The 10649-nt window shown below is 36.4% G+C and overlaps 1 protein-coding gene across 1 annotated transcript; it reads right to left on the bottom strand.

Annotated features, from left to right (window-relative positions):
• Positions 1–7716: 7716 nt before the first annotated feature.
• Positions 7717–8148, bottom strand: LOC113779464. The gene has a single exon (XM_027325045.1). The coding sequence runs from the start codon at positions 8146–8148 to the stop codon at positions 7717–7719; it is 432 nt and encodes a 143-aa protein (XP_027180846.1).
• Positions 8149–10649: the final 2501 nt, after the last annotated feature.

Genomic DNA, 10649 nt, shown 5'->3' with positions numbered 1-10649 from the left:
TATAAGCTATTAATCATTTTCAATTTTTGAAAAGTTTGAAAGTTTGAATAACAATAACAACAAATCTCCCTAGTTATATATAGAATATTACTTGTTTATATATCAAAATTTTTATAGTTTAACACCTATGAATATAATAAGATGATAAAGTTTTAATAAATTTACATCTGAGACACAAGAAATAATAAGAGTAAAAGCCTAAACAAAATGAAAAATAATATAATAATAAAAATGACAAAATTAGTATAACAATTAATATAAGAAAATCAGTATGATCTGGATTTTTTCCCTTGGGAGATTGTTCATAAGAATAGGATCCAATAATTATAAATGAAAATCACATGCATATATAATCTATTGTATAATTTATATTAAATTTAGTTCACCTATAAAATGGTCCTAAAATAATTAGTACACTATGATATATGTTATTTTAACAACAAAAATTTTTTTTACTAAAAGTCTGAAATATCCATGACATATGTATGAGGGATATTTTACCATATTTGTATCTCACATCTAATCATGAAAGTTAATTTGAGAAAAAATATTTTTGACAATAGAATTATTTTGAATTTAACCAACAAGTTGAGATTTTTTAAACAATAAAAGTGAAATATTTTGGGAACTTAGTTGTTTATTTTCCCATAATTAAAAATTTAAAATATGACAAATTATTCTTACATATTTTATAAGGTCATATGCAAAAAAAAAAAGTTTTCATAGTATATTTAAAATGCTTCAAACATATAACATTTATAAATGATACGTACAATTGTGTATCATATATTTACATTGCGAGTAATTACTAACTATAATACTAAGCTTCAATTATTAATAAAAAAATCTTAGCATTATTTCAAATAAACTTCCTAATACTTGTTTCATATAAGTTTCTTTAAGTAAAATAGTAAATTTATGCCACAAACTAGTAAGTTTTGATGATTAACCAAATTTACTATTCTATCAACAATATTTACTATTAATCTATAAAAACTTACTATTACTTGAACTAAACTTACTCTCCAAAAACTAAGTTTCAGATATAGAGTAGTAATTTACTTAAAAAAAAAAGTTAGTTCCATATTTATTCAAGTTTACTTTTTGAGACATAAAAGTTACTAATATATTGAGTTAACTTACTATTTTTTATGTAAAACTTACTAACCAAAATTTTAGGTACTATTTTATTTAGATGACCAGTACAACAGGTAATCAAATGGTCGCTAAAATATTTTTACCTGTTATATCAGGTAAAAATAGTTTCGTTACCATAACTATCGTTACTTCAGATTTTTCCCTAAACTACTCATTTCTTAGATCACCTAATAAGGGATTCTAACCCCGTATCATTTAAATCTCGATTTTATTGCCATGTGTCACTCTGACAGCCAATGGATGAGATCCACGCTCTTAGGTCCACCACGTTGAGTAATTGTTCTACTGTCCAACCAGGAAAGTCACGGCCAATTTCACTCCACTTTCTTATCAGTAACGGTACTGCTCCTACCTTCTCCACTATAATACTCCATCTTCCTAGCTAAAGGCCTTGCACATACTGTATTGTTTTAATTTTGGTTCAAATTATCATCTTCCTCGCCCGTGTTCTCTTTTTCATCAAACTTGGATTTGACAGGGTAGGTTCAGATCAGCTATTGCCAGAGGTTTCATTTTCTCTCAAGTAAGTGCTGAGATTTGTTTACTTTTCTTGAAGTTCAAGGCTTTTTTTTTTCTTTTTTATGAACATAGCCACGTTTCTAATTGGTAAAATGAGCCGCCTTTGGTCCTATCTAATAGCTTCCATGATTTTGTATTGTCTACTGTGGCAGGTAAGGCTGCTTCGTCTTTCACAATCACGTTGCCGTCTGTCTTCTTGTCTTCAATTTCTTGCTTTAGCTTCCATGGTTAGTTCTTTTTTTCTCTTTTTGACGCTGTTTTTCTTTGTGATAAATACTGCACCATAGAGCATCGAAGTTCATCAGCTTATGAATCTATAACCTCCTCTTACTCCTTCCTTTCAAGATACTACAAGTGGTCTGTCCCATAACGAGAAGCCGCCTTCCCCGACATTCTTAAGTTAAAGAGAAAGACTGAAAATGGCAGAAACGGTTCTCTCTTTTGTGCTGGATCAACTCTCAACTTTTCTGCGCGAGGAGGGACGACTATTGGGAGGGCTTCGGCAAGAGGTTCAATTCATCAGGGATGAGTTGGGGCACATGAGAGCTTTCCTGAGAGAGGCAGAAGCAAAAGAAGAAGATGCTCAACCCAGGCTCCAAGAATGGATCAAGCAAGTGCGAGAGGCTGCTTATGACACTGAAGACATTCTTGATGAATTTGTAGCTCGCTTTGCTCGGCACCGCGCAACAGGATTCTACGGCTCTGTTAGGAGAATTTTCAGCTCCATCAAGAATTTGAGAGCTCGTCGTCGAGTTGCTAGCGAAATACAAAGCATCAAGTCCAGAATCGAAAGTATTTCTGCAGGTCATCAAAGATACCAATCCGAATATGGTATCCCTGCCCAAGCGTCCAACTCACTTCCTGCTGTGAACAACACAACCTGGCGCTATAGCAGAGATGACGCACTGCTTGTGGAAGAAGCTAAATTAGTTGGCATTGTTGGGTTTTAGGGACACTACGCAGCGGAAAAATAAAAAATTTTCCCTAAAACCATCCAGGAATCACCCTAGATTTTACGTATGATGTACAAAAAGTAGGGTTATAGGATTACCTTAATCCAAGCAGCGTCTCCCTGCAGCGTTGTTTGAGGATGGTCAGCCCTTGAGCAGTCCAATCGTCCTGCCTCTACTGATATCCACGCTAGAGCAACCCTGAGTCGTCTCACGAACTATGTATTGAAGAGCAAGAAAAAGTTGCTAGCCCTTCTTGCTCTTATTCGAAAAAATGTGACACTCACAGATTCTCCCTTTTTCTATTTGTTACCTTCACCCTCTCGTATCTCAGCCAAAAAACTATTCAACCGAGAGAGAGAGGGATACCTGATAATATATGATGATAAGTCTCCTTGTCTGATTCAAAATCAAAAGCCTAAGACTTCTCTTCACTCAAGACTCTATCTATCATCATCTGATAGATAAGAGATAACCTTTTACTCTTATCTGCTCAAATAGGCCTGGGATTAATTTTCTTTTAAAATTAAACCCCGATAATTCACATAGTTTCAATCCAGGATTAAATCTCTATTGCGTGTGACCCAATAGGTCCCGAATGTATTGGTAATAATTATGGTTTAATAATTAGATAAAATAAACGACTTTATTTTATCATAACTTATAATAAATAATTAACCCATAATTATAAATCACGAGCGGTGTCTAGCAACACATCATGATTGCCCAATTATTCGGAATTAGTCAAGGGAATTTGACCTAACCTTTCCGTGAAAAATTACCGTGTAATTATTATCCTTTCACCAAAGATATCCAATTAGTCAGGAATAAGGAATAAGTGCCAATTCCCTGATAACTAATTAAATTTTCTAGTTCCCGAAATTTACCCTTAATTAGGTTAAATTGAAGACATTCTTCAATTTACCTAGTAGTCGACTTTAGGGTTAATTTCTCACTAGTGGCCATCCGGATATCAACTCCTTCTATCAGAGTGGTAAATCCTGTCTTGATCACCCATTTTCTTTACGTGCTTCACACTACATCCAACTTCTACATTTTAAGGTACTCACGAAGAGTAACAAGTAAATAGAGTCAAAATGTAGCGATTCACACTCAAGATACTATGGTGATCTCAAGTCGTAGGATCACTTACACAATTTTCACTAGAGATACACCATTGGCACTAGATAGATATCCTAACGGGATCTCTAAACGGATCATCCAATGCATTTGTACTTTTCAAATCATCTACACATTAGCCTAAGTATCTTCATACCATAGTTGATGAGAACAACCACTAATTACATTAATTAGAGGCTAACTGTGTACTAGTTTTATCGTACTAAAGATGTCCTATTTCATTAGTACAAAAACTAGGGCATTTTAATAATATTACTATAAATGTGATTGATATCTCATAGTCACCAACTCTTGTGACTATCATCACATTAGTAATATTATAAGGACTTTATCAGTTGTATCTAATATTTAACAGATAAATAAGAAGTTATTAAAATACAAAACATATAATAAGGAATGTATAAGATAAAAACAAATACATTGTTTTAGGGCATACATTCCAACAATCTCCCACTTGCACTAAAACACATTATCCATGTTTTTCATCCCATAAGATAATACATGACTATCATGCTTCTTTTGAGGAAGAACTTTAGTAAGAGGATCAGCTATGTTATCCTCTGTGGAGACTCTCTCTATCTTTACATCATTCCTAGCAACAATTTCTCTAATCAAGTGAAATCTCCTAAGCACATGTTTGGATCGCTGATGAGACCTAGGTTCCTTGGCTTGAGCTATAGCTCCATTGTTATCACAGTACAAAGTGACCGGATCAACAATGGTTGGAACCACACCAAGTTCAGTTACGAACTTTTTGATCCAAACTGCTTCCTTAGCTGCTTCCGCGGCCGCAATGTATTCAGCCTCTGTTGTAGAATCTGCTGTGGTGTCTTGTTTGGAACTCTTCCAACAGACAGCACCTCCATTAAGAGTAAAAATGAAGCCTGACTGTGATTTACAATCATCCTTATCTGATTGAAAACTCGCATCAGTATAGCCTTTGAGCTCTAACTCACCCTTTCCATATATTAAGAACAAATCTTTGGTCCTTCTTAAGTACTTAAGAATGTTCTTAACGGCTATCCAATGACCCTCACCTGGATTAGCTTGAAATCTGCTTGTGACACTCAGAGCATAGGAGACATCAGGTCTTGTACATAACATAGCATACATAATTGATCCAATTGCTGAAGCATATGGAACATTGTGCATCTTGTCAGTCTCAACTTGTGTCTTTGGACACATGTTTTTAGAAAGGCTTATACCATGAGTCATAGGTAAATTACCCCTCTTAGACTGATCCATGCTAAACCTTTTTAGCACTTTCTCTATGTATGTAGATTGTGAAAGACCCAGTAGCCTTTTAGATCTATCCCTATAGATCTTAATGCCTAATATATAGGCCGCTTCTCCTAAATCTTTCATGGAAAAGTTCTTCGACAACCAACCCTTTACCGATTGTAACATCGGTATATTGTTTCCCATTATTAATATGTCATCTACATATAAAATAAGGAAAACAATTGAACTCCCACTAACTTTCTTATACACACAAGATTCATCCGGATTCTTGAGAAATCCAAACTCTTTGATCGTCTCATCGAATCGGATGTTCCAACTCCTAGATGCCTGCTTAAGTCCATAAATGGACTTTTGTAGCTTACATATTTGACTAGGATTTGTAGATGTAAAGCCTTCAGGTTGTGTCATATACACATCCTCATGCAATGTCCCGTTAAGGAACGCGGTCTTTACATCCATCTGCCAAATCTCATAGTCATGATATGCTGCTATGGCAAGCAATATCCGAATGGATTTAAGCATAGCTACTGGTGAGAAAGTCTCATCATAATCGATTCCCTCTTTCTGCTTGTAGCCTTTGGCTACCAGTCTAGCTTTATAGGTAACCACATTACCATCCATGTCAGTCTTCTTCTTGAAGATCCATTTACACCCTACAGGTTTTATCCCTTCAGGTGGATCAACTAAGGTCCACACCTTATTGTCATACATGGAATTCATTTCGGAATTCATGGCTTCTAACCATTTAGAGGAGTCTGGATTGCTTATTGCCTCTTGGTAGGTAGTAGGTTCGTCATCTTGAATGACTAGAACATCATTGCTATGACTCACAAGAAATTGGTATCTCTTGGGAGTTGAGCGTGTTCTTACTGACCTACGAAGCCCTTGTGTATCAACAGCTTCAATATCTGCCCCATCATTATGTGGTTGAAGCTGTTCTTCATCAGGTCGCTCAATGTTTGTTGGATGATCCTGAATTTCTTCAAGATCTATTCTACTCCCACTGCTTCTTTCTAGAATATATTCTTTCTCTAGAAAAATAGCATGTTTTGAGACAAACACCTTTTGCTCAATTGGATTGTAGAAATAGTATCCTATAGACTCTCTTGGATACCCTACAAACAAACATTTGTCAGATCTAGCTTCAAGCTTGTCTGACTCTGCCCTCTTCACATAAGCTGGGCAGCCCCAAACCTTCATGTAAGACAGATTTGGTTTTTTTCCTTTCCATATCTCATATGGTGTGGAGTCGACAACTTTAGTGGGTACTCTATTAAGAGTATAAGAGGCTGCATCTAATGCAAATCCCCAAAACGATTTTGGGGCACTTGAGTGGCTCATCATAGAACGAACCATATCCAATAAGGTTCGGTTTCTCCTTTCAGATACACCATTTAACTGTGGTGTACCTGGAGGAGTCCATTGTGGAACTATTCCATTATCCTTTAAATAAACTCCAAACTCGTCATTTAAGTATTCTCCACCACGATCAGATCGTAGTGTTTTAATACTTTTATTGGTTTGTTTTTCTACTTCATTCTTGAATTCCTTAAACTTTTCAAAAGATTCAGATTTGTATTTCATTAAATACACGTAACCATATCTCGAATGGTCATCTGTGAAGGTGATGAAGTATGAAAAACCACCTCTAGCAGTGATCGACATTGGACCGCATACATCAGTATGTATTAGCCCAAGTAAATCACTGGCTCGTTCCCCTTTTCCAGTAAAGGGCATTTTGGTCATTTTGCCAAGTAAACAAGCTTCGCATGTATCATACGATTCATAATCAAATGAATCCAAGTATCCATGTTGGTATAACTTGGAGATGCGTTTTTCATTTACATGACCAAGCCTACAGTGCCAGAGGTAGGTTTTATTTAGTTTATCTGTTCTCATTCTTTTTTCACTCACACTGAGAATTTGATGATCAAGGTCTAGAATATATAAACCGTTATTCCAACTTCCAGAACCATAAAACACACCATTTTTAGAAAAAGAACAACATTTATTCTCCTGGGTTATCCGAAACCCATTTAAATCCAAACAGGAAATAGAAATGATGTTTGTAGTAAGTGCTGGAACACAATAACAATTTAATAATTCTAAAATCAATCCACTGGGTAAAGTGATATAATAAGTCCCTACAGCTAAAGCAACAACTTTTGCTCCATTGCCCACACGTAGGGTGACTTCTCCTTTTCCCAGCTTTCTACTGTCCCTTAGACCCTGCATAGATGTGCAAATATGAGAACCACATCCGGTATCTAATACCCAAGAGTCTGATTTGGAAGTAGACACATTAATCTCAATCATATATGTACCTGATGATGAAGCTTCAGCAAGCTTCTTTTGCTTCAGGCTCTCCAAGTATGACTTGCAGTTCCTTTTCCAATGTCCAGTTTGATTACAATGGAAGCAAGTTGCTTTGGACTGGTCCGCCTTTGCCTTTTTGGGCTTTTGGGTGGGCTTGTTCTTGGATTTCTTAAATCCCTTTTCTTGCCTCTTCCTCTTCTTAGATGAAGTAACGACAAGCACACCATTAGAGCCTTTTCCCTTTTTGATTTCTTTCTCAGCAGTTTTCAGCACATTCAACAATTGAGGCAAAGTGTGCTGCAGATTGTTCATCTGATAGTTCATAACAAACTGTGAGAAAGAATCTGGCAGAGATTGGAGCACTAAATCAACATTCAGCTCCTGATCCATCTTAAAATTTTTCAATTAGCCCAATTATTTTTAAGACATGCGGAGCAACAGGTGCTCCCTCTGCCATCTTGCACCTGAACAATTCTTTAGAGGTATCATATCTAACCGTCCTTGATTGTTGTTCAAACAACTCTCTCAGGTGTTGTACAATATCATACGCCCCCATGTTCATGTGCTGCTGCTGAAGCTGAGGAGTCATGGAAGCTATCATGATACATGAAGCTTCCCTATTGTCATCCTTATGTTTCTTATAAGTATTTCTAACAGCAGCAGGTGCAGTAGGTTCAGGCTCTTGAGGCATTGGACCATCAAGTACATACTCAATTTTCTCATGAGTGAGAACGATAAGGACGTTACGATGCCAATCAAGAAAGTTCGTGTCGTTGAGTTTGCAATCAGTAAGAATAGTGCGAAGGCTCAAATTGTTACTCATTCTACAACAAAATGAAAGATAGAATTTGTTAGAAAAATGTTTTGTTTAATAAAATCATAAAACTTCAAAATTATGATTTTATTTCCACTAATTTTTCAAATCAATTACCCTCTAAAATTGAATCAGGAATTTCTAAAATTCCATAGTGGCTAGGATCCTATCTTAAATTTATTTCGACCTTGAGTGTGTCCCAACAAATCGAAAATAATTATGAAAGGTAGGTACTTTTACCAATTACAACTTATTGTAATTCCTAGATCAGTTGGGTGTCAACTCTTGACGTTAAATCTCTATGGATCAACCCAACACTTGCCTCTAAAATTAATGATTTTGAGTGAATCCCAACAAATCATAATTTTAGTTAAATCAAACCCATCATTCTTGAGAACATTTCTCATAGTAAAAACACGTAGTAAGTAAGGCAGCCTTGGGTGAATCCCAACAAGCTAGCACTTAATAACTACTCTAATTTCTTACTATAATGATGGAAGGCATTTTATTGATTTAATATTATCATTGAGGGATTTGTCTCTTTTTCCAAAAGTATTTTATAATTAAAAAATTTGGAAAAAATGCTCATTTGGTCTCATCAATCAACATGCATATAACCATATCAAACTTATACACATGAATTTAAATCGTGGATGGTTGTGGATATTCCTAGACTAATTTCCCCGGCCATTAGGAAAATTAGCATGAGACTAAAACCTTTAATACCGCGACGAACCCCTTCGTTGTAGTATGCCTCCTTTCTTCTTTTCAAAGTAACAATTTCTATATAAATAATATAAATTCCTATCATCTATTCCTATCTATTGTACATTACAAATAGTATAGAAGAAACCCCGAGTTACATTCGAGGGGAATTTAGATGAGAAAAGAATTTACAATTAGAAAATAAGAAAGGCAGGACACGCAGGCCCTATTTTAAAATTAATTACAACCATTCAATCTTAGAATGATTGTAACCATCCAAAATACCACAATCATATTGCGTACTATATCCACAACCATCCACCATGCATTTTCACAATTTAAACAACTTTAAATAAAAGAAAAGCATGTAAAATAAGCAATCTCAATTCATGGATTAATTGGATTTAATTCCTAAGGTCCCAAACAAATTTTGGGTCCATGCATACGCAAGAAATATTGGTAAAATTAAATTTTATTAGGTCAACTTTATCCTCAACTAATTTGAGGAAAGAATGGGAAAATAATTCAAATTAATCAAATTAGTTCTAAATTAATTCCCAACCTAATAATATATGAAATAAATGATTCCATAATACATTTTAACAATTAAAATGGGATTTAATTCAGAAGATTTCCAAAAGTTCAAAACTTCAAGCTTTAAGGGGAGAAAAAAAAAATTTTTCTTGAACCACTGGACACCACCGGCAGCTACCATTGGACTTCAGCCACCACCGCTGAGGTCTCCACTGACCATCAACGGCAGCAACTCCCAGCGGCAGTCACCAGGGCGTTCACTGGAAACAACCATTCGGCTGCATCCTCAAAGTGCAAAGTTTTCCCGTGCTTGATTGCTGCTGTCGCGCCTGTTTGCTGGTTTGCGGAGCTACCACCGCAACAGCCACCACCACTGGAGTCTGTACTGACCACCAGTGGCAGCGGCTCCTGGTAGCAGCCACCGCAGATCATGGGCAGCAACCATGAGGAGGAGGCTGCTGCGCCCATGCTGATGCCTGCAGCAAATTTGCTGCGTTTTTGTTCCAAAGAGCTCATAGCTCTTTTACCCAGCAACTACTACCAGGCGTACAACCTCCCACTGCCACCAAGGAAAACCACCATGGCCTCACATGGCAGCAGCAGCTGGCGGCAGCCCTTGCAGCCGCAACATCGCAGCAACCGCAGGTTTGCAAACGCAAACTTGCTATGTCGGTTTTTTTTTTTTTCTTTTGGTCCAATGATCATCCTGCAACTTTTGCAGATGATCAACTATGACCATGGGTGACCCAAATCCACGAAAGAAGGGGAAAAAGGAAAAAAACCAGGTGCTTGTGAAAACCTGCGACTGCGGCCGCGGCTTTCAAAAGCTTTCAAAAACCAGGTTTTCAAAAGCTTTCATGAAAACCCTTTTTTTTTTTCTTGAAAAACAAAAGTTGATTTTCCCATAATTTCGCATATTCAATTAAATCCAATTAGCAATATTAATCCATGAATCCAAAATTGCCTAAAATCATACGTAAAATTCTTAGGGATGGCTCTGATACCACTGATGGGTTTTAGGGATACTACGCAGCGAAAAAATAAAAAAATTTTCCCTAAAACCATCCAGGAATCACCCTAGATTTTACGTATGATGTACTAGAAGTAGGGTTTTAGGATTACCTTAATCCAAGCGGCGTCTCCCTGCAGCGTTGTTTGAGGATGGTCAGCCCTTAAGCAGTCCAGTCATCCTGCCTCTACTGATATCCACGCTAGAACAACTCTGGACCGTCTCACGAACTATGTATTGAAGAGAAAAAATGTGCTAGCCT

This window comes from Coffea eugenioides, chromosome 8 (genome assembly GCF_003713205.1).
Source record: "Coffea eugenioides isolate CCC68of chromosome 8, Ceug_1.0, whole genome shotgun sequence".
Classification (NCBI taxonomy): domain Eukaryota; kingdom Viridiplantae; phylum Streptophyta; class Magnoliopsida; order Gentianales; family Rubiaceae; genus Coffea; species Coffea eugenioides.
The sequence above is the reverse complement of the archived record's forward strand: the minus strand, read 5'-3'. Positions and strand labels throughout refer to the sequence as shown.